This window comes from Myotis yumanensis, unplaced genomic scaffold (genome assembly GCF_028538775.1).
Source record: "Myotis yumanensis isolate MYYU_CA2020_CCGP unplaced genomic scaffold, mMyoYum1.0.hap1 SCAF_1, whole genome shotgun sequence".
NCBI lineage: Eukaryota > Metazoa > Chordata > Mammalia > Chiroptera > Vespertilionidae > Myotis > Myotis yumanensis.
In genome coordinates, this window is record NW_027223752.1 from 94,760,746 (window position 1) to 94,784,547 (window position 23,802).

The following is a 23,802-nucleotide window of genomic DNA, read 5'->3' on the forward strand; positions in this document are numbered from 1 at the left end:
AGAGGCAGAAAATGGGAGTGACCTAAGTGATGGATCAATTGCCTGAGGTGGGGAAGAAAACACCTTCCAGTGGGTATATGATGCAAGGAAACCCTTTCTATTCCTCTCATTTTTCTGCACCAAGATTCCCCAGTGCCTAGAATCTGGGCTCCTATGACTTTATCTTCCCTCCCCTGTTCTCAGGCAGAGTGGGCTCTAGATCTGTAGGTTGCAGCAATAAAAAGCAGTGATGGTTTTTTGAATCATTATACAGCCATCAATTCATTTACCCATATGCCGGGCACTGTTCTAGATACTGGATATGCAGCTGTGAACAAAACAAGTAATCTGTCCTCGTGGACCTTGCAGCCTGCTGGGGGACAACAGACAATTAACAAATAAACAGATAAATCTATGGTGACAGACAAGCGCTATGCAGAGAAGAAAAGCTGAATAAAGGGAGAGAAAATGATGAAGGGTAATGGTGGGTGTAGGGCTGCTCTTTTGTTAGGGTGGTCAGGGAAGATCTTCCTGATGTTGTAGTCTTTGAAAAAAGACCCAAGTGAAGTGAAGGAATAATTTGTGAGCATATCTGAAGAAAGAACATTCTGGCAGAATAAATAGCCTTGAGATGGCAGTGTCCTCGTCATGTTTGAGGAAAATAAGGAGACCAATGTGCATGGAACAGACAGACTGAGGGAGATGTGGGTTAAGAATAGCCAGGGCCCAGCCAGTGTGGCTCAGTGGTTGAGCATCAACCTATGAACCAAGGGGTCATGGTTCTATTCCCGGTCAGGACATATGCCTGGATTGCGAACTCGATCCCTAGTAGGGGGCGTGCAGGAGGCAGCCTCTCAATGAGTCTCTCTCATCATTGATATTTCTATCTCTTTCTCCCTCTTCAATCCTCTCAGAAATCAATAAAAATATATTTTTTAAAAAAAGAATAGCCAGGGATTTGAATTTTATTCTAAATATTAGAGGGCTGGTGCAGGAAATTCGTGCTTGGGTAGGGTCCCTAGGCCTGGCTGGCGATCAGGGCCGATCGGAGTCTTCTGGCTACTGGCCGGGGCCTTCCTTCATTCCACACCGCCCCCTGGTGGTCAGCACATGTCATAGGGATCAATTGAACTCCCGGTCTCCTGGTCAAACTCCCAAGGGGACACTTTGCATATTAGCCTTTTATGTATATAGGTGGTGAGAAGTCATTTGAAGATTTTGAACAAAAAAGTAAAATGATCAGATTTACATTCTAATAGGACCCATCGGGCTACTGAATGGAGACACACTAGCAGGCAAGAGTAGAAGCAGGCAGACCAAGGGGAGCACAGTGGGAGAGGATCTGAAAACCAGATTCAGAAAATGCTTTCAAGGTAGAGTTGATAAGAATTGCTAATGGACTGAATATGGGGTGTTTGGCTTGAACCAAAAGTTGCTGGGTTTAGGTTTAGGCCACTAATTGAATGGAGGTGTCATTTACCAACATGAGGTTTAGGGGAGGAAAGCAAGAGTTGTTTGAGATTTGTGAGAGAGTTTGACCTCCAAGTTACAGGCCTGCAGTAGCTGCCACTGGGTTTAACCTTTCACGGGGGCATATCGAGGCAAGGGAGCGAGAAATAGAAGAAATACAGTTCCTTCTGAGTAATCCTTCACTGTTCCAGTGACTGAGAAGTAGGCCAGTAGTCCGAGCTTCTCTTATACTCACGATGATGCCAGGGCAAGAAGTCTCTCTTCAAAATTTTCTGATTACTATTGTCTCAAAATTTTTGAATTTAAATCAAAGTAATTTATTCCACAATTAGAGATAGCTTAAAATGCAAATGGCTTGAGAGATAATTCACTGTTTATGAATTTTTATCAAAATAGAGTAGATGAAGGTCCTGAGTGCTTAACAGGGGGAATTCACTGGCAAGAGAAAGAATGTAGATAAAGAAAGCAAAGATTTCACTATCATGCCAGGGGTTTCCCTGTTTACCATAATTTATTTATTTTTATTGTTGAAAGTATTATATATGTTCCCCCTTTCCCCTCATTAGCCCCCTCCAGCCCAGGCTGCCACCAACTGATTGTCTGTGTCCATGGTCATGCATATATGCATACAAGGTCTTTGGTTGATTACTTCCCACCCACCCACCCACCCTCGCAGCCTTCCCTCTGAGATTCCACACTCTGTTCCATGCTTCTATGTCTCTGGGTCCTCTCTGTTCATCAGTTTATTTTGTTAATTAGATTCCACATATGAGTGAGATCATGTGATGCTTGTCTTTCTCTGACTGACTTATTTCACTTAGCATGATACTCTCCGGGTCCCTCCATGCTGTCTCAAATGGCAAGAAATTCTTCTCTTTCACTGCTGCATAGTATTCCATGGTATAAATGTACCACAGCTTTTTTATCCACTCATCTACTGATGGGCACTTGGGCTGTTTCTAGATCTTAGTTATTGTAAATTGTGCTTCTATGAACATAGGGTTGCTTATATTCTTTCTGATTGGTGTTTTGGATTTCTTAGAATATATTCTTAGAAGTGGGATCGCTGGGTCAAATGGCAGTTCCATATTTAATTTTTTGAGGAAACTCCATACTGTTTTCCATAGTGGCTGCACCAGTCTGCATTCCCACCAGCAGTGCACGAGGGTTCCCTTTTCTCCACATCCTCCCCAGCACTTGTCATTTGTTGATTTGTTGATAGTAGCCATTCTGACAGGTTTGAAGTGATACCTCATTGTCGTTTTAATTTGCATCTCTCTGTGTTTATCATGATTTCCAAGTGGGAGGATGGAGAAAGAAGAGTACACACATTAAGGATCTAGGGTTATACCCAAGTGGAGGGCATCCATCAACTCTTTCTCTCTCCTGCCTTTTAGCCCTTCGTCTCTTCCCCAAAGTGTTCCTCCACCGGAAGGTCTGCGGCACGATAGAAGCTTGTCGCCTCTGTTCCAGGGCCAGGGTGCAAGCAGGTGACTCTGGAGAATGCTGCTTACCTGTGTGGCTCCCATTCGATGTCGCACTGTCATTTCCCCCGCAGTGTCTAAGGGAAGGGGCACCACAACTACCACCAGAAAGGCTCCAAGGCAGCTTTTACTTGACTTGTTTCTGATATATGCTTATTGCAAAATAATTCTAACAAAAGTTTAAAAGAACTAAAATCCCTACTAACTAGAGGCAACACCAACAACATTTTGGCATATTTCCTTCTGGTGTTTTATTCATTTTGTTCTTTCATAATCGAGCTCTTTATTGTGCATGCAACTGTTTTTGCTTAACATTATGGCATATATATTTGTCCATGTCATTTTGTTTTCATGGCTACGGAATTATCTGTAGAGTAGCTGCACCACGATTTACTCAAGTTATTTTCTGATTTTTTACAATTACAAATAACACTGATAAACAGCCTTGTGCGTAAATCGCTGCCCTTCTTTTGGGTGATTTACTAAAAGAGTAATTGGTGAATAAAAAGGTATGTTTTTATTTTTTTCTTCTTTGGGTATATATGGTTTTTGTGTGTGTGTGTTTTCTTTTGGAGGGGTGTCACTTTTTTTAGAGATAGACAGTGAAAGGAAGGAGGGAGGGAGGAAAGGAGAGAGAGAGAGAGAGAGAGAGAGAGAGAGAGAGAGAGAGAGAGAGAGATTGGTTGCTTCCCACACACGTGGACCTGGAGCTGGAGGCGAACCCGCAATCCTTAGTTAACCTGCAACCCTTCCATGCACAGGCTGCCGCTCTCACTGCTCCCGGAGTTTTTAAAAACTCCCAAATACAGTGCCAAACTGATTTCCAGAAAGATTATCAAATTATACCGGGGCCGGGGCGGGGGGGGGGGGGGGGGGGGAGAAATTACTGGATTTGTTAGAAAATGTGACAGCAATTCTCTTTTTTCTTTAAATAATGAGGAGACCCAGCTGTGCATTATTACACTAATCATGGTGTGCTGTTGCATGGGACTCACGCAACGGTGCTGCGGGTACAAGTGCTACAGGGTGCGGAGAATACAGACGCACGTGGGCAATGGAACTCAGGAGGCCGTCCTTTCATGGAGTCTGGCTGCTCACTGGGTGTTGGGGGTTGAGGGGCCGAGGAGCAGAGAGGGCAGAGAAGGGGTGGAGTGGGAATGCCGCCAGGAGAGCGGAGCTGCGCGGTGGCAGCGCGGCAGCACCCAGCCGCCCCCTCTCGCAGGAAGGACTGCAGGGCGCCAAGGGCGGCGCCGAAGCAAACCCTTTGGCCACCTGAGTGATGATGATGTCCTTTGGGTTAACCAGAGATTTCGGGGGAAATTTCTGTAAAATGGTGGCCAGAAATAAAAATAGCTGCTGGCGGGCCTTCTCCTACACAAATTAGTTTTCCTGAAAACGACAGGAAAGTTACTCCTTGAACTGACACAGAAAGAATACACAGCGATTATCTGATGAGTGACTGAGTAGATGTACACAGGGAAGACAGGACGGCTGGATAGACGGCTGCACACGTCTGCTGTCCACCTAATAACTAGCACCATTCATTCCAAAATGTTTATTGCACATCAGTCCTGTCAATCGCTTCATTAAACATTCCACATCATTAACTGCTCTTTTGACTTTGTATGTTTTCATCTTTTTTTTCTTTTCTAGAAACAGACACCCATTTTCAGTTGTTTAAAAGGGTCTGAGAGGAAGAGGCCCACATATTGGCATGTCCCTTTTTCTCTCTGGCAGGAAATATAGCTAAAGATATTTTCCCTCATGCAATTTCAAACCCAAATGTCACTCCCTAACTTTAAAACTTTAAATGGTTCTCCTTGCCTGTCACATGTAATAAAGTTCAAATTACGTTACCTGCTCCTTTATATTCTTTTTATAATCTGACATATATCATGATTTTTCCTTCCATTCTTTTGTGTATGTGAAAATTTTTTGCGTGGTAAAAAAGTATAACAAAAATGTTCATTTTAACACATTTTAAATGTGCAATGCAGTGGCATTAATTGCATTCACAATGTTGTCCATTAATCACTACTCTTGATTAACAAAACTTTATCACTCCAAAACAAACTCTATAACCAGTAAGTTCCTATTTCCCCAGTGCCTGATAGCCAATAATCTATTTTCTATCTTTATGAATTTGCCTATTCTAGACATTTCATATAAGTGAAATCTTATGTTTGTCCTAGTGTGGCTCATTTCACTTAGCATAATTTTTGCAAGATTCATCGATGTTGTAAGTATCAGCATTCATTTTTTTATGGCTGAATAATATTCTATCATTTGTATATATCCCACCTTTTGTTTACACATTTATCTGTGATGGACAATGGTTTGTTCCCCCCTCCCCCCCATCTTGGGGCTATTGCGAATAATGCTACCATGCACATTAGTGTACAAGTATGTGTTTTAGATGTCTTCAGTTCTTTTGTGTATATACCCAGAAGTGCAAATGCTGGTTTAAGTAGTGATTCAGAATATTAATTTTGATTATAAAGTGTCAGGTTTATTTAGTTAATTTTATGCTATTTAGTAGAAAATACCATAGTGATGGTGTTTTTCAAACTTTGGGCCCTAATCTATTAGTAAGTTATGAAATCAATTTGTTTGCTATGATCAGCATTTTGAAAAATGAAATAGAAAAACAAGAATGCAATGGACTACTTAAGGGCATTATTTTGTGAATCTTTTATTTCAGTCGTGTGTGTACTGTAAAATATGTCTTATTGTGGGATGTGATCAGAAAAAAATGAGTTGAAAAGTGAGGTTTGGAATTAGCCAGGACTCCATGTGAGTCTGGGCTCCTGGGGACTTTTACCAGTTATCTAACTTTTTTTTGTGGCTCAATCCCTTCATCAAAAAAGGAGAGTAATAATATGTACTTGTTTTTTGTGCCACTGTGTGAAAATATTAGAGATTACTTAAGTAGAGTGCCTAAAATATAGCCAATGATTAACATACTTACTTCCAAATCTGCTTAAAAATAATACTCTCCCTGTAAAAACACTTCATTCGCTGGAAGGGAGACAGTATGTGTTACTGATGACTAGACACATTGCTCAGGCTGTTTCTCCAATTTGGTTTTGTAAGGAGACTCAGACACATAGCCCTTTCCCCTTCTTATTCTCACACTGTACTTATGTCTATATTATGGATTTGGGCACTTTATTATACATCTGTCATGTATTTCCTAATTATTTCACAGCTCGGCTAGTATTACACACTTTCAAATATCTTCCAGTGTTTAAAACAGTGTGGGGCACATTACAGGGTGCTGGATGGAAATCTAGGGAGTTTGGCCTACGGCACACTTTTTGCAAAGTATCACTTCTGTAAGGGGAAGCAGACATAATCCTGATTCCACCGGTATTTCTCACTCGATCTACTCCATGCTAAACATGCCAGTTAAGCACCAAGTCATGTCTCTGGGCAGTACAAGTGGAAGGTGTGAACAGAGAAACCACTTTATCTGAGGACAGTGGAAATTAGATTCTAGCTCCCCCTCCCCACGCCTGTTCCCATCGGGCGGGGGGCGTTGATAATCCCCGAGGACCGGGGCCCAGAAGCGCGCCCGCTCTGAGCCCCAGCAGCCGGCCAGCACGCACGCTCCCCCGCGCTGAGAGCCCTTCTCCCCAGATGAATCCTCATGGTGTCACAGACGCGCGCAGTCTGGATCGATACTGGATGGCAGACGTGCTCCCGCCGCCGTCAAGTGTAGGAACCGGGCGGTGGATTTAGCAGCCCTGCCGCCCGGGCGCAGCTTCTCATCAGCTCGATCCAGGCAGAGGGCCTTAACCCATTCCCCGGCTGACACCCACCTGGTCGCCTCCCTGAAACCCGCCGCCCCTTCCTCGCAGCTCGGCTCCGCACGGCGGGGCTTTGCCATCAGGGCCCGCGCTGGGGCAGCAGGGCCGCGGCGCACGGGAGGGAGCGCAGGCGGGAGGGCGCCGGTAGGTGGCCCCCAGCAGGGCTCCCTGTACAGTCCCCGGAGGGGCTGCAGTGGGGAGCGCGGAGCTTCCTCACACTCCGGGCCACCTTCTTCCGTCTTTTCGCTCTCCGGTGGGGCGGCGGCGGGGGCGGGGGGCGCCTCGGGCAGCCCCTAGGCCGGCTGCTGGGGCCGGAAGACGCGCAGGTCGCGGGGAGGCGGGCAGGGGCGCGCTCGCCGCCCGCGGGCCGACCCCGAGAGCCGGGCTCCGCGAAAACCCCGCCCCGGAGCCCGCTCCCACTCCTGATTGGCCAGCGCAGCCCCCGGGCGCCGGCGGTGCGCGGGCCTGTGTCTCAGCTATAAAGGCGGAGCAGGCATGACCGCCGCAACGAAGCTCTCCGGGCAGCCGCGGTGACCGCCCGCTCAGCCCCCGTAGCACCCCCATTCCTCCCTGCCCCCGAGCGCTCCCGACTCCACCATGCCGAGGGGCTTCCTGGTGAAGCGAACTAAACGGACAGGCGGCGCGTACCGAGTGCGCCTAGCCCAGCGGGTCTTCCCCCTACCGGAGCCCCAGGGGGCGCCGCCCTTCGCCAAGGAGGCTTCCCGGGCCCCCCGGCCGGATGCGGAGCAGGCGGCACCCTCTAGCCAGGAGCCCGGAAGGGGGCTGGAGGAGGCGGCGGCCCGGGAACTGTCGGGGTCGCCTTGTCGGGCAGCTGGGGTGAGCCCGGGGGCGGGTGGGCGGGAAGGTGCCGAGTGGAGGGCGGATGGCAGGGAGAGTCCCAGGCCCAGCTCCAGCCCTGCAAAGCCGGTGGGCGTGGAGCTGCGCCGGGCGTTTTTGGAGCGCTGCCTCCGCTCGCCGGCCTCCGCTGAGTCCTTCCCCGGGGGCGCCGCTGCCGTGGCCGCTTTCTCCTGCTCACTGGCACCGGCAGCCGCACCGACCTCGGGGGAGCAGTTCCAGCTGCCGCTCCGGGCTCCGTTCCCAGAGCCCGCGCTCCATCCGGACCCCGCGCCGTTCTCGGCCACCCTGCACAGCCTGAAGCGTCCCGCCACCGGCGAACGCCGCGCCAAGGCGCCTCCGGGCTGCGTGTCTGGGCCTGCGGCCGCAGGAGTCAAGAAGCCAAAGGCCATGAGGAAGTTGAGCTTCGCTGACGAAGTGACCACATCGCCGGTCCTAGGCCTGAAGATTAAGGAGGAGGAGCCCGGAGCCCCGTCCCGGGGCCTGGGGGGCAGCCGCACGCCTCTGGGGGAGTTCATCTGCCAGCTGTGCAAGGAACAGTACGCGGACCCCTTCGCACTGGCGCAGCACCGCTGCTCCCGCATCGTTCGCGTTGAGTACCGCTGCCCCGAGTGCGATAAGGTCTTCAGCTGCCCGGCGAACCTCGCCTCCCATCGCCGCTGGCACAAGCCGCGTCCCGCAGTGGCAAACGCCGCCACAGTCTCCTCGATTGACGCGAAGCTTCCTCCTTCGTCCTCCCCGGATTCCGGGGCTGTTGCTTCTTTTCTGGCGGAGGGAAAGGAGAACAGCCGGGCAGAGCAGACGGAAAATCAGCACCTGCAGGCCAGGGACAGCTCCGGGGTGGAGCCGCGCCCAGACGGCGCCCCATCCCAGGGCCTCCAGGTGTTGTCCCACCTCGAGGCACCGCTGCCTCGGGTCCCCTACACGGAAGGGGTACTGGGGCGTCGACTGCCTGGGCCGGGCAGTGCCAGTGGTGCCGGGGGACCCGAGATCTTCGTGTGCCCCTATTGCCACAAAAAGTTCCGTCGCCAAGCCTATCTGCGCAAGCATCTGGGCACTCACGAGGCGGGTTCGGCCCGCGCGCTTGCCCCCGGCTTTGGCTCCGAACGCGGGGTCCCACTGGCCTTCAGTTGCCCATTGTGCGGGGCGCACTTCCCGTCCGCAGACATCAGGGACAAGCACCGGCTGTGGCACGCTGTCCGGGAGGAGCTGCTCCTGCCAGCTTTGGCTGGGGCAGCCCCGGAAGCTCCGAGCCCAGGAGGGGCATCCGACGGGAGTGCTCAGCAGATTTTCTCGTGCAAGCACTGCCCGTCCACTTTCTTTAGCTCCCCGGGGCTGACTCGGCACATCAATAAGTGCCACCCCTCCGAGAGTCGGCAGGTGCTGCTGCTGCAGATGCCATTGCGGCCAGGCTGCTGAGGGCCCGGAGACCGGAGAGTTTGCGAGGTTGGCCCCTGAGGAAACAGATCATGGGAATTTCTGTAGGGCTCTCTTCAACTTGCAAGTTTACCTCATGTCCTTCCTGTATGTTCTCTCCTGAAAGTCTCAGTAGTCGATGTTCTGACATAGGAGCGGACAGCAAAATGTAAAATCCCTTTCCAGAGCAGGTTATGTATATGGATGGTTATAAACATTCGAGGCCAAGGACTGCCAGCTTTAAATCCTTCTCTTTCCCCATGAAAATAGGATCCCCCTCGCCTCCCAAACTCTGAAGGTCCTAATGAATCCCATATGACTTGTAATTCCTATGGAAAGTCGCAGTGAATGCGTGCATGTCTCAATGTCTACAGTCATTTTTTTTTCCTGTTGTCATCGCAGGCACCTATTTAGTTTCTGTTTCAATAGGGTCAGATATCTTGCATTGTATATTCTGTGAATTAAAAGTTGTGACTGGTGCCAAACTTTTGGGGTGGGGGGAGATTCAAGACCTGTGTCTGTAGGTAGGAAATAGGAGGATATTTTTTGCTTTGGGGGATGTGGGCGTCTCCCTGTAAGCTTTCCTTTTCTCAGTATTAGTCTACTTTTAAGTTAGTGTTTGGAGGTGGGGAGTGAGCTACTTGACAGGAAGCAGCTGACATATCCCCAAGATTCTCACCTTTAGCTATTTTGTGTGTAGTAGGCAGGAGGAGATACTTTAAACCGGAAAAAAAAAATAGCTTTCTGGGAATATAGAACTCATTTCCTGAAGTTGAACTGTTTTAGTAGGGTTTCATCCAAATTGTTTGATACTTCCGTTGTAAATCTTGTACTGTGTATTATAAATTAAACTATGTTCAGTTTAAGGAAGATGTTAATACCTATAATCCACAACGGAGCTGAATGGCAAGCCATTCAATATCTAGTATTTTCTTTTTTATGTAAACCATAACCGGTGCACATTCTGTACCCATGTCCTAAGAGCCAGAGTGTAGGACACTAGCTGAGTGAGTATCGCTTGACAGACCGCCTGTGTTTATAAGATGCTCACCACCAAATAAATGTCCATAGCTGGTGCTTTGTTGTGTTCTGTTTGTCTTAAGAATTCCATTAAACACAGCCTATTTTTCAAAGCTACATCTCCCCAAAGCCGGTATCCTACTTTATAATTTTAGTGACCCACTTAGATTACAGCCAGGAGAAATTATATTTTGTAATTGAATGTGATGGTGAGGAAATGCAATGGAAAAATTTCCTTTAAAGTATGGCTGTGCAGATAGAGCTCCAAAAGGCAAAGAATATGCACTATTCTTTCAAGACACTTCACCACCCCAAAATATCAACAGAAAAATATTAAAAATTTTTTAAAAATCTAGTGGTTATCTTAAGATGAAAACAATCATGTTAATTGTGCTAATTAACTGCTATTTCAAGTTGGCATTTTCACTCCATTTTGTTACATATCATGAAACCATTAGCTGTTCATTAAAAAAATTTTGAAATCACTGTAGAAATGTGTAAGCTGTTACTTTGATTTTTCCTCTTTGTAATTCTTTACCTAGGTTGTGGGAAACTGTATTGTTTAATCTTGTTCCAAGGGACATGTTTATTGTCTTTTGTAGGAATTTTAGTTTATTTTCTACCTTGTTTCATAGGAATTTTTTATTTATAAAAAAATTAAAAAGTACACAGGTTTTAGAAACTATAAAAGTTTTGTTCCTGAATGTATACTATAAGCCAAGTAAATTTAAGAAATCAAAGAAACATGAGGCTGAGATAAAATGATGCTTTAACCAAGTGCACTGGGTGATGTTTCTAGCCAGCCCTTATGAAGGATAAAATTTCCTGCATTTTTAATGATTGTGGTAGGATTCCTGTGAAATAAGTTAGGGGTGTATCCTGAAAATTCAAGCCCATTTTTCATGATAATCTAGATTTATGCTTCACATCTTTCCATTAATTATATAGCCCTGATTATTAAATCTGAAAATACATAAAAGACAAAAACACTAATGGACATAAGTGATAATATTTTTATTGTATTACTAAATACTATATATTTTTTTCACTGTTACAAATTTGTAGATACTACATGAAAGATGATACATAATTTATATTTTATAGTTTGCTGTATGATGTATTTACACATGCAGTTAGTACCGATGCCATGCTACATTTCCTTAAGAGATGCCAGTTTAAAACAAAATATAAGCAAAATGTGAGCAGCTTATCTACTGTAGGAAAATACCTCTGGAGAGTGGAATGTATACCAACTGCACCTGCAAGTTCAGTATTAACAATATTAGATTTAATTTGGACTCCTGGGTCATGTTCCTTTTTTTTAAAAAAAAATACACATAATTTAATTAACACATTTATATCAGAAAAGTTTTTTCCTTCTTTTCTTTTTTCCTCCCAAGTCCTCCCTTGATGGTATTTAAGAAAGAACATAGGTACACCAGGATCCACCAGCCAATAATAAAGGGCCACAATCTCAAAAAAAAAAAAAAAAAAAGAGGCATTTAACAGTGATACCATTTAAAAAGCAAAACATTAGAAAGATATTGAAGCTAAACTTATATCAAAGTTAGCACAGTGATTTTTCTGGTTACTAGATATGCCACGGCGTCACCACACAGCCAAGAAACGAGGCATTGCTTTGGGAAGAAAAAATTAATGCTAAAATTATTTCAGTTAGAATTTGTGATGCTAAAAGACCATTTATTTTAATGTTTTATTTTCATAACATAAATAATCCATACACATCCTGTGTATTAACAGATTTGCAACTTTTGCTATAACTTTACAAATGCTTAAATTTAAAAATTTACATTTGTAAAAAAATTATATATTTACTGAGCCCATAAAGTTGCAATGGGGCATGATAAATAAAATAACGAGAACCATTCTATTTTGGTTCACAGGTAATCATGAAATTAAAAGTAAAACTTCTTAGACATAATTATCTAGAAAGGTGAAGGGATATTGAATGCCCCTCTCCCCCAAGGCAGTTTGGAGTGTGGGGGGGAAACCAAGTGAATAAACAACTCAAATCTAAAATATTAAGTTACAAATTATTTAAATCCAGTGTTCTTTTTACAATAAATGTTCAGGAAGGAACATGCATGCTATGGCAAACATAAGAGCCCGAAAGGGTTAACACTATGTTCATGCTAAGGTGGCTACTGCTGATCTCTGCTTGGGCTGCTCGTCTCCTTAGGATTTATTGGCTGAGCCAGAGGATCGACGCAGCTTCATGGACATACGGCTTTTGCTAGTTCGAGGAGACATTGGAGAGGCCAGGTCGGCCCCATCTACCTGCGTTGCTGTGGGAGTTTCACTGGGTAGAACCTCTGGGTAGGAGCCTGTGGGAAAAAGCAAGAGCATTAGTACAGGTCAGGTTATCCAGCCTCTAATCCCATATAAAACAACCTGTCGCTACTAATCTGTAGCAATGGATCCCAACCTTGAATGAGGTCTTTTGAGAGGAAAGAACAAGCCCCAAACTTGCTTGTTATAAGTTAACTAATATTTTATTTAAAACCCAATGATCTGGTGGCTCATGCCATCATATTAGCAAGAAAGCGCCAATCCTTATTTCCAGAGCCAGAATCAAGCAGAGAGCTCCCCAGAAAAAGCAATGGGAAGCAAAGTCTTTGGGCCAGAAAGGACAGGGATCCAAAGCACTATTAGCATGCAGGACGGGCTTAAGAAGCAGGTAAGAAGGACCAATTCCCATCTCTAGGGCATAGGGTATAACCAAGAAAAGGGCCTTCACTGCCTAAACTTGAAAATAACAAAGCAATCAGTTTCAAAAGGAATTCAGCACGATGAGACCACTATACATCTAGGTATTAAAATATGCTTTCAAGAAGGAGGAAGAGGACAAGAATTCACATTTGAAAGTCAGTTAAAAAGATAAACTAACCCCCCAAAATGTCTCAATTTAGAAGAGATAAACAATACTTTCTTTTCCTTAACTTAAACTTTTGCAATTATATTATCCAGTCCTAGGAAATAGGCAACCAGTAGAATTAGAAGATATAAAAATTTAAAAGCAAAGTTAAGTTCAAATTAGAAAATTATTTGTGTCATTTATAAAGTAGTTCTTCACCTCTGTACTTTATTTCCATGAATTGATTCTTTAATATACAGCAACTCTACAGAACTTTGCACATTATAGGCTCTCAAATATTTTCTGAATAAATAAGAAATTATATTAAAAATAAAAGCCCTTGCCTGGCTGGTGTGGCTCAGTGGTTGAGCGTCGACCTATGAACCAGGGTTGATACCCAGTGTGGGGAGTGCAGGAGGCAGCCGATCAGTGCTTCTCTCTCATCACTGATGTTTCTGTCTCTCTCTCCCTCTCTGAAATCAATAAAAATATATTGAAAAATAAAAAATAAAAATAAAAGCCCTTAAAAAAAAAAAAAAACAAACAAAGGAAATCAGCAAACATAACAGAATAACAAAGTTTAAAAAATTCTGTATATTTTAAAACACTTTAATCCAGATTTTCTGGGCCCTGTGTACATGGAAATTTTCTTTATATGTGTCACAAACAGATAGACACACACCATATAGGTTGCAGGCTTAAATTTACACATCTCTTTACTCTGTAGGGAAAGCTTTGGCATATTTGTTAGCCAAAGTAGCACCTCACTGACACTTTAAGCTTGGATATAATCATACTAGAACTTCCATATAATAAAACATTTGTGCCTAAATTGAAATTATGAGTATTTATAAGAAAACACAAGACCATTCAATAGGGATACCGGTCCTACTGAGATGTATCCCTGTTATTAAGAATGTGTCTTGGTAGGACACTTCAAAATGTTTTAAAGGCCAAATGTTCTCATTATACTTATGAATAAACATACATTGTCGAAGAAAAATATTTTATTACTCATAATCCAGGTCAACTGCCCTGCTTTTCAAAGCAACTTCTTCAACATTATTTTTTTTCTAACTGAAATGAGGTTGGCCTTCAAAATACAAGGAAAAGGAATATATATATTTCTGTTCACCTTTACTCATCCTGAAGATCTCAATTGGTTGATCCTGGACCCCTACTGGAAAACCTCAAGGAGAATATGAACCCATGGCCCTTTTTAGGAAAGCACTGCAGATGGACGGCAGAAGGAAGGTGAAGAGCAGTGGCTCATGCTTTTCTGGTAATGCATATTATTCCCGCCAATCATGACAGGCTTTCCCATGGCTATTTACCTTGAGATGGCCAATGTTTTCTAGCGGAGGTTTTGGGAGGAAGAGAACTATCACTGCATTTCTTTCTTTGTTGTAAATGAAGAAATGGAGTAGCGAGCAGAAGTGAGAAAACAAAAGAGAAGATAGATAACAGATATGAGAGACACTGCAGAATTTTACAGGTGTTAACCAAGGAGCAGAGAAGAGAGTAATCAGGTTTTTAATATGAAATACAATTGGTCATGCAATGTGTTAGAGTGATGATGTATCACAATGAATGCTTTGTAATTTCAAATGTTATACTTACCAACTAACACAACAAGTTCAAATAGGAAAAAAGAAAAGAAAAAAATTGTCTATGAGAGATGCTATAAACATCTATCTTTCAAAGTGCTCACTGTACTGGAGGTATGTCATCCTGATCACTCAGTCATAGAATCTTTAGAGCTATATTTACTGCCCCACATGTTAGCCATAGCTGCCACATAAATTAAGTTAAAATTAAATATAAAAAATTGGCTTCTCAGTACACTGAGTGCACTTGCCACATTTTAAGTGTTCAGCAGCCACATGTGGTTAGTGGCAAGCATACTGGACAGTGCATTCAGAATATTTTCATCATCATACAAAGTTTTATTGGAGAACATTGCTTCAGAGCAGCGGTTCTCAACCTGTGGGTCGTGACCCCTTTGGCGGTCGAACGACCCTTTCACAGAGGTCGCCTAAGACCATCCTGCATATCAGATATTTACATTACGACTCATAACAGTAGCAACATTACAGTTATGAAGTAGCAACGAAAATAACTTTATGGTTGGCTCACAACATGAGGAACTGTATTTAAAGGGCCAGAAGGTTGAGAACCACTGCTTTAGAGTATGCCAAATTCAAAGAATGCTTTACTCAAAAACAGGAATTCCCATGTCTCCCTTACAGGCAGCTCGAAATCCCCACTTTAGTAAACTGAGTCAAATCAGGCTTCTTAGTGTGTGTAGAATATAGCTACGAGTACCTCTTCACATTTTAGCAAACAATTATGGTATATACTCAGCATTCCCGAACTCTATAAATAATTCAGAGTAGACAGATCTCAACTTTATTTATTTATATTAAAAACATTTTTATTTATTGATTAGAGAGAGAGAGAGGGAGAGAGAGAGAGAGAGAGAAACCAATTTGTTGTTCCACTTACTTATGCATTCTTTGGTTGAATTTTGTATATTCCCTAACCAGGGAATGAACCTGCAACTGGCATTTTGGGATGATGTTTTAATCAACTGAGCTCCCTAGCCAGGGTTAGATCTCAATTTTAGATGTAAAGAATACAGTGATACCTACACTTCATTTCACATCCTATTCTGCCTGAGTACTGATTTATATCACCTGAGTTATAAAGAATGTTAATTTATTTCTATTATTAATATATCCTCAAGTATAAAGTTTACAAAGTATCTATGGACTCCTATATTTATGCATACTGCATCTGTTACTAACACTGGTACAGTACTCACACAGACTGTGTCTGTATCTTAAAGGTATAATAAATTGACTCATATATTGTGCACAGATTACAATAAACTATTATTACAAATACATGTAACATGATGACTATGACTGTGGGGATCTATACAGATTATATATGGGAACTTAATGAATAATTTATTGTGGCTGACAGGCATGACCAGTTTAAACTGCTAAAGTTATAGGGTAGATATAGGCTTTAAAAATACTGTGACTTTGAAAGCGATTCCAATTAATACTAAACTAAGAGGCAATGTGATCTGTTAGAAAGCATGGGCATGGGTTAGACAGGTATCATTAAATGCCAAATTTGTCATGTTATTAGCTTTGGATCTTGGGCAAACTGACACCGGACAGTTTTTTTATTTGTAAAATGGAGACAACACTAGTTATTTTGCAAAGTTGTGAGTGATAAATGACGACATATGCAAAGATCCTGGCACAGAGCAGGTACCCAATAAGTGTAGCCCTATAAGATTACTAAACACATACGAGTGACAATTAACATTCTTTGAATCAGAACAGATGAGGATTAGAAAAGAAGGAATAGAAATTAGAAATATTTTTGAAGAAAATGACCACTTATAAAATATAATTGTTGAAATGTGGAGAACACAGCATACCAAAAAGTTTAGTTTTGGGGAAATTAATTTATCTACTCTTATGCTAATATTCCTGTAATATATAAGCTTATATTAAAGGATGCAGATTACCTAAATAATCTTACTGCTTTAATATTGTTACAGGAGGTGATAAGCGATTAAGATTAGCATGGATTCACCACTGAATGTCATAAAGTAAATAACACATTTAAAATAAAGTGGCACAGAAATATAGGCAAAGTGGTTTCATTTTAAGATATTCAAGAATTACCATTATTGCAACTTAGAACATATCTAAGCTTGTCATATTTTACCTCCTTACAAATGGGAAAACTGGGTTTAAGATACATTAATTTATTTGAGATCATGCAGATAATAAACAGCAGAACTAGGATTTAACCCAGATCAGTCTGATTCCAAAGCCCATACTTCTCCATGGCAACCTTAAAACTATTTTTAAAAAAAAGAAGAAAGAAGATTTTTCAATGAGTGGTAAAGTAGAACCTTAAAAATAAAAATCTTTTATAATTTCTAATTTGTAAATATGACACGTGATTGGGCATTTTCTCTCTTTCCTCTCTTTCAACAGCAAGAAGGAGTTGAAAATATTTAGATAAAATGGGTAATTATAATAGTTGAGATCATGGATTCTGAAGTCAGAGCCTGGCTTTAACAAGTACCAGCTGACTCTGGATAAGCAATTTTTTATTTGGTAAGCATATTTTTTAAAAAAACACCTCATAGACTTGCCATAAAGATTAAATGAGAGAATGCATGTATAGTACTTAACACAGTGATTATTCAATTATTTTACTATTATCATTACAAAAATTTTACTCTGAATGAATGTTTTATATGGAAATTGAGCATAGTAATTATTGTCACAAAAGGTTAATGGGCTCTAACCGGTTTGGCTCAGTGGATAGAGCGTCAGCCTGTGGACTCAAGGGTCCCAGGTTCAATTCCGGTCAAGGGCATGTACCTTGGTTGCGGGCACATCCCCAGTAGGGAGTGTGCAGGAGGCGGCTGAATTGATGTTTCTCTCTCATCAATGTTTCTAACTCTCTATCCCTCTCCCTTCTTCTCTGTGAAAAATCAATAAAATATATTAGAAAACAAAACAAAACAAAAGCAAAAGGCTAATGGTTAATAATTTTAGGCTAACCTAGTGATATGATTAGGAATCTGTTTTTAAAAACATAGTAAACAAATTTATAGCTTATGCTATATGTTGAAGGAAACTGATTTTCCTGTTGGCATTTACAAATATTATTTTAAAGATTATATATATAAATATATATATAAAATCTTCTGAGTTCCTAAAATATATTCTTCCAGGTTACTTCAGAGCCTGGAAAGTAAAGTGCAAAATGACTTTTAAAGGACACTGAGCTTAAATGGTTACCTAAAGCAATGGCTAAATTTTGATGATTCGTTCTATCCAAAGGTTCAAAGAGATGGATCTGATCATCATAGCGCTATCCCATCTACATGTGGCAATACAGATTTTGTGAAATAATAGTAAAATAGATTAGAATGAAAGATGATTTGACACTACCCTAGGTTTTCATAATCACTCTTATCTAGATTAACTCTTACTTTGATGGCATACATAGAAATATTTGAATCTTATTACTAATTTTTATAATATTTATTTAAATAGCAGCCTAACTCAGTTAGATTCCACCAGGGCACATGCCCCCATTGAAGGCTTGATCCCCAGTATGGGGCATGCAGGAGGCAGGAGGCAGCCGATCAATGATTCTCTCTCATCACTGATGTCTCTATCTCTCTCTCCCTCTCCCTTCTTCTCTGAAACCAATAAAAACATATCAAAAAAATAGCAGCCTATACGTTTTCTAAAGGTTATTATACAGTTGTATGTAGGTATTGGTATGTATACTTATGTGTGTATATGATTATGTGTATATGTGCATATACAGTCAAACACCGATCAATCCTTTAATTTTTAAAGTACTAACATTTCTACACTTAATTTGCAGAAAAACAATAAATCCAAGTGGAGTTATATACTAGTTCAATACTACACAATAAATATTAAACATATTTATGGCCGGTGATACTAAAAAGACAACACTGGAAAAAAATGAGTGTTATTTTTAATTTTGAAATTAAGACAATATTTATTGCACTTTTCCAGCAAAAAAAAAAATCCTGTCTTTTGTTGGCATTCCATAATTTCTTTTATTAAAATAAGACTTGATTTGAAAAGACAATGTGGTATTAGGGAAAAATATCTAGATTTTGAACTACCAATGTAATTTGGTCAAGAAGAGGAGTAATTCCATTGCAGAGTCAGAGGAGAGGTGTTCATGAATATAAAAAAAGTTAAAAAAGAAGGTCACTGTAAAACTTTTGATATTTTCTACACGCATGCCTGACAAAGATAAAGGGATTTTTTCTGTAATTTTTTTAAAAATAAGGGACAAGAACAATCTAATAATGTTTTAATGTAGTTATCATGATGTCACACTTTGTTGATCTCCCATATCTCCCCTCAATGACCTTAGGGATAAAAATAATTTCCCGTATTAGTCTACTGCCACAGAGTCCATTTTGAGAAAACACAGTTATGAAATTTATGGAGCAACTATGATATATCAAAAATGCTCTTCATATCTATTTAAATAACACTAAAAATTATTTTTTTAAATCTTTATTTTTGTATTTTAATGTCATCACAGTTGGTACATTACTGTTAAATAGAAAGTAGGTTTTAGGTCAGCTTAAATCAACTTGTCAACTTAAAAAATAGTATTTTTTACATTATTCCACCAAATAAAATTATGTTATAGGATTGGTTAGAAAGATGATATTCTTTATATGATTATCATATTGGCATTACTTTAAACTTAATTTCAAATTATTGCATTTGTATTGATGAGTATTATTTTATATACATGAAGTATGCATAGAATATTTAAAGCTAATTTTCACTTGCAATTATGAATGCATTTCCTCAATATGGCAAATTTTATGTAAAAAAGTAAAAATGAACCAAAAAACTTCCATACTGCTATTATGTAGTTTATTTCATGTCTTCTCTCCCCTGCTTTGACTTACACTTTTAAAGAGAATTCTATATGTATGGGGTGGTTTAGGACAGAAAAATTTGAGGTGACTGGAAAAAAAATAAAACAATCATTCATCAGGTAACACAATGCTTTTGTTACTACAGAAGTAAATATTTAATTTTTATATTGTGTTGAATTGAGAACCACTCTGCTAAAAATTTCTATCTTTAATAACTACGCAGTCTGCAAAAAATATATAAAAAGGTATTTGGTAATACTGGACCAAATTATTTACAGGCAAAAACAACCTCTTACAGTGTTTGTTTCTAATGGTTCCTAAAGGTAAAGACAATTTAAAAAAATTAACTGAACGTTCTACAGCATGCTGTAAAACGATTGAGCTGTTTTGCACTGAATAAAGTTTTCTTCTTCACTGCACCCCCAAAAATATTTAACTGAAAGAATTTTTAACATGGCATTAGGTTTACGTTAAAATTCACATCTGCATTACTATTTAGATAACTGTCAGTTTTATGTTAAACAAATTGTAAATAAAACACTGAAAACATTAAAAAAATGAAGCCAAAAGAGCCTTGACTTGGTTACTGTATCATCCTTTACTTAATGCCTCAGAAAGTGAGAATACTATTTACTTCCCATATTATATATATATATGTATCTGGCAAAATATGCAGGATAATATGCAAAATAGAAAGGAACATGAAGAGGAATGTGAAGGACTCCAGTTGGTAAACAACTAGAACATTAAAATCGACACTCTATCTACATTTAACGGGAAAACTTAGTCTGAGTGTGGTCTCATTATCAATATTTTTCAGTTGTGAAATATATAGCTTGACTATGTGATTTACAAAAGTATTATTCATATCTATTTTAATAATCTAGTCTATTTATCAGATATTCTCTATTATTAAAAAGGACATTTTCAGGTAAGAACTTAACTAGTTTTTATTTTGTTGTTCATTAATTTACTCTTATTATCTTTCTTTTGCCATCTTTCTTTATGCTAAACTGAATAATTTTAGATAGTATCATTCCATTGAAGTGAATCTTAGGTTTTTTAATCTTTCTTTCAAAAGATTCAACCTAGTCATCATTGCTAATAAGTCTTTTATATTAATCAAAAGAGCTCTAAGATTTTAGGTATAGTTATTTTTATAATGCCCAGTTAAATGGTCACAGAAATGGAAGCTTTAATTTCATCAACTAAATCTCAATTGAGAATTACAGTAATTTTTTTCCCAAATAAATTAGGCAAGAAAAATAGTACTGTACCTTTTAAACTTATTTAATATAAAAAAACTTACAAAAGAGAATTTAAAGAGTTACTATAATAAACTTCAAGCATATTGTATTATCTTTTCCTGCTTCCTTTGAACACCATTAAAATAGTCATCTTTATATTTCAGGTGCCTAGTACAGTGCAAGGCACACAACAGAACAACTATTTTGTGAGTTAAGATACTCAATAAAAATGCAACACATTATAAAATACAAAGACATACCATTTCAGTTCAGTAGTACTACTTTTTCATGCTGATAAACAAAGAAGGTCAATATAAGAAGATGTAACTAATTTCAACCAAGGGGTTTATTATTAGTTATTTTTTATACCAGAACCAGTGTTAGTGTTTCATGCAGACTTGGGTTAGTAAGTATAATTCTGGAAAAAATTTAGTGACCATTTTTGAAATGTTTAGTATGAACCAGGGCAGTGTTAAGTTTGCTTATTGTTTGAGTTACAAGCTTGGTGCTTGCTAATTAAAAAAAAAAAAAGGAAATAGGGGAAGAACAAAGAATGTTTTGGTTGACACTTTGTCTTACCTTCAGATAAACAGAACTGATATTTAATGATCTAAAGAGGGAAATAAAATAAATGAAACAATCATAAGGAGTACAAAGTATTACAGAATAGGAAGGCCATGAGTCATTTATTTTTTACTGATTTCTTCAAAATTAGTTAATAGTAAAAATGCAGTACCCTTTTATACTCTTTAAATATTGTAAAATAATTAACTATTTTAAGTACTTTTAAATCTAGACCATTCAACTTTATTTGTAAAATCAGAGATAAGACAATATTCTTGGCCATGAAATCTGATGCTCTAAAGTTGACAGTACATGCTCAACTTATGTTTCTTTTGCAGATACTTCCTTCAGTAATGATTCCGTGAAACACAATAGTCACCGTCCATTAACTCAGATAAAATGTGGTGTATGCACTTCTATGAAGATTTTCAAAGGAATTCCATGTAGGTAAAAGAAAATATGAATCAAATTTATAGGCCAGATTCAAATATTAAATGATGATGAAAAATATTTATATTTCAATGTTGGAACTGGAATTTTATTCAGGCATGTTTTCTATTATTTTAAGAGTTTTTAGAACAAAAGGGCATTGCATTTCAAGTTCAAATAATGACAAGTAATGAATACTTGCTTTTACCCTTACCAGCATCCGGTGGTAAGTGATGGTAGGGAGCTGGAGAAAAAACCTGCGCCGCGAAATCTTCAAACGTCGTTGGTTCTAAATGGTGCTGGACAATTGTTTGCAGGTACCGTGCTCTCTCCTCATAGCTGATTTCCTTCAGTTAAGGATGAAGTTAATGCAGCTTATATTGAAAAAGAATAGGCTCATCAAAAGGGACTATTGTGATTGCTAAGCCATCAGTTCTTGATAAATATAATGATTCATTAACCTTGCATATATCAAAAGTATGGCTTTTTAAAGAGTAAAAAATACGGTTTTTAACATATTTACATTTCTGGATATCACTATAAATGGCAGCTTAACAGGGAGACATTTATTAGAAAGTAATTACTATACTGAACTGTTGGAAGAAAGAAAGTTAAGTTTACTTGAGAAAGGATTCAACTGCTATCAGGTCAGCCTCTTTTTAGTCAGCTTCAGATCTGCAGATTTACTCTGAGAAGCCACACAATAAATACGATAATGCTGTTGAAAATACTATGTCTGAAATTCTATATTTTTCATTTGTAAAGATTTATTGTGAAAAATTCCTGCATATCTTCCTTTTTTTTCTAAAATCTCTGCATTTTCCCAACAATTGTCCTCATTTTGAATGGAAGACTACTGTTGCTATAATCCTCGAATAACTCCATGCGGTTAAGATAAATACATAGTTGAATCTGTATGTCAGGAAAAATCCCCAGTCAATTATAACACTGAAACAAGCAGGAATATTTGTAAAGAGACCACAGGACTCCTAAATACTGTCTAACAAAGCATCTACAGGGCACTGACACTGACAGAAAAACATTGTACTTCCCTTTCACCACATTTTCTTCTCTGATATTATTGACAAGCAACCAGTACCTTGAAGTGTTGTTGCTTTTGAACAACCCACTCCAGGCTTCCTGTTTCAGCAGGCCTGATTGTGCTGTTAGCACAGAGAGGGCGAGAAAGAGAGAGAATATTTCTGTTGTTCACGAAAGCAACTATGGAAATGGCTGTCAAAATGTAGAGCAGCAGGCAGCAACATACAATTATCAGGAAAAGCTCACATGCTGACTTCATGTCGTATAGTTCCTGAACTGAGAAATCAGTTAACCTTTCTTCTACAACTTTTAAAAGTTTTCCTGCTGTACTCAATATGCTCTGTTGATAGGCTTTACATAAGACGTTTAAGTAAGTATAAAGAAAAATAAAAAATCTGCCTATTGGTTGTTGTTTTTTTCACTCTGATTTTCTGAAACTCATTTAACTATTTTCTCCCCAAAATTCCTTATTCTTTTGAAAAGAAAATTACAATTCAATTACTGTAGTTCTATAATTCTAGCAATTGTATCCCAAGTCTACAATCAAGATCAAGAAGAAAAGTTGTGAAAGATAATTTAAAATTCTAATTCAATGGGAGCTACCATAGTCAGTTATATTTATAAAAGTTATTAAGAAGAGGGGAAAAAAAGCATAAGAGTAAAGGGAAGCCTATTATCAATAGGTACTTGACTGAGACTGTGATATCCTTTGCCCTCTAAATGGCTAGAGTACTTTCTCCTTGTATTAAAATTTATTTTATGCACTGAAATAATCTAAATTCCAATTCCTTGCCATCCATTATTTTCAATTCTGCACACTGAGGTTGAACTTCAAAAGAATTTTACTTCTGAAATGAGTAGCAACAGGACAAGATTATTAAAATGATCAATGGTAAGAGTTTTAAGGAAGGATCATATAGACATTTTTGAGTGTTAACATAGAAAAGAAATATAGCACACTTTAAAAAGAAGGTATATGGTTATAAATGGAAAAGGATGAAACTGATGGTTCAATCTAAATAATACCACATATCTCACAACTTGTTGGAAAGTACTTTTTTCATTGGGGGAGATTCACAGCTGCTGAATTTTCTGCAGTTAATAGAGTCCTTTGATTCACAGC

The 23,802-nt window shown here is 39.6% G+C and overlaps 2 protein-coding genes across 10 annotated transcripts in view; one reads left to right on the forward strand and one right to left on the reverse strand.

Moving 5' to 3' along the window:
* The first annotated feature begins 7,339 nt into the window (after nucleotides 1-7,339).
* On the forward strand, nucleotides 7,340-9,016 carry INSM2 (INSM transcriptional repressor 2). The gene has a single exon (XM_070407187.1). It carries the CDS (start codon nucleotides 7,340-7,342, stop codon nucleotides 9,014-9,016), a length of 1,677 nt encoding a protein of 558 aa, XP_070263288.1.
* A 2,035-nt stretch (nucleotides 9,017-11,051) lies between these two features.
* Nucleotides 11,052-23,802, reverse strand: part of RALGAPA1 (Ral GTPase activating protein catalytic subunit alpha 1) — a 283,623-nt gene continuing 270,872 nt past the window's right edge. For 7 of the 9 annotated variants that reach the window (XM_070428039.1, XM_070428075.1, XM_070428057.1 and 4 more), the window contains 2 exons: nucleotides 21,853-21,977; nucleotides 11,052-12,378 (listed from right to left, as the gene is read on the reverse strand). In XM_070428039.1, the coding sequence (XP_070284140.1) occupies nucleotides 12,230-12,378; nucleotides 21,853-21,977 (274 nt within the window). In that variant the 3' untranslated portion in view covers nucleotides 11,052-12,229. Of the gene's footprint in view, nucleotides 12,379-14,242; nucleotides 14,308-21,224; nucleotides 21,256-21,852; nucleotides 21,978-23,802 lie in introns of all 9 variants that reach the window. The other 2 variants (XM_070428048.1, XM_070428066.1) reach the window with 2 other exon arrangements.

Excerpts from the sequence above, each read along its gene's own strand:
- INSM2 (XM_070407187.1), top strand. The coding sequence starts at position 7,340 with ATGCCGAGGGGCTTCCTGGTGAAGCGAACTAAACGGACAGGCGGCGCG.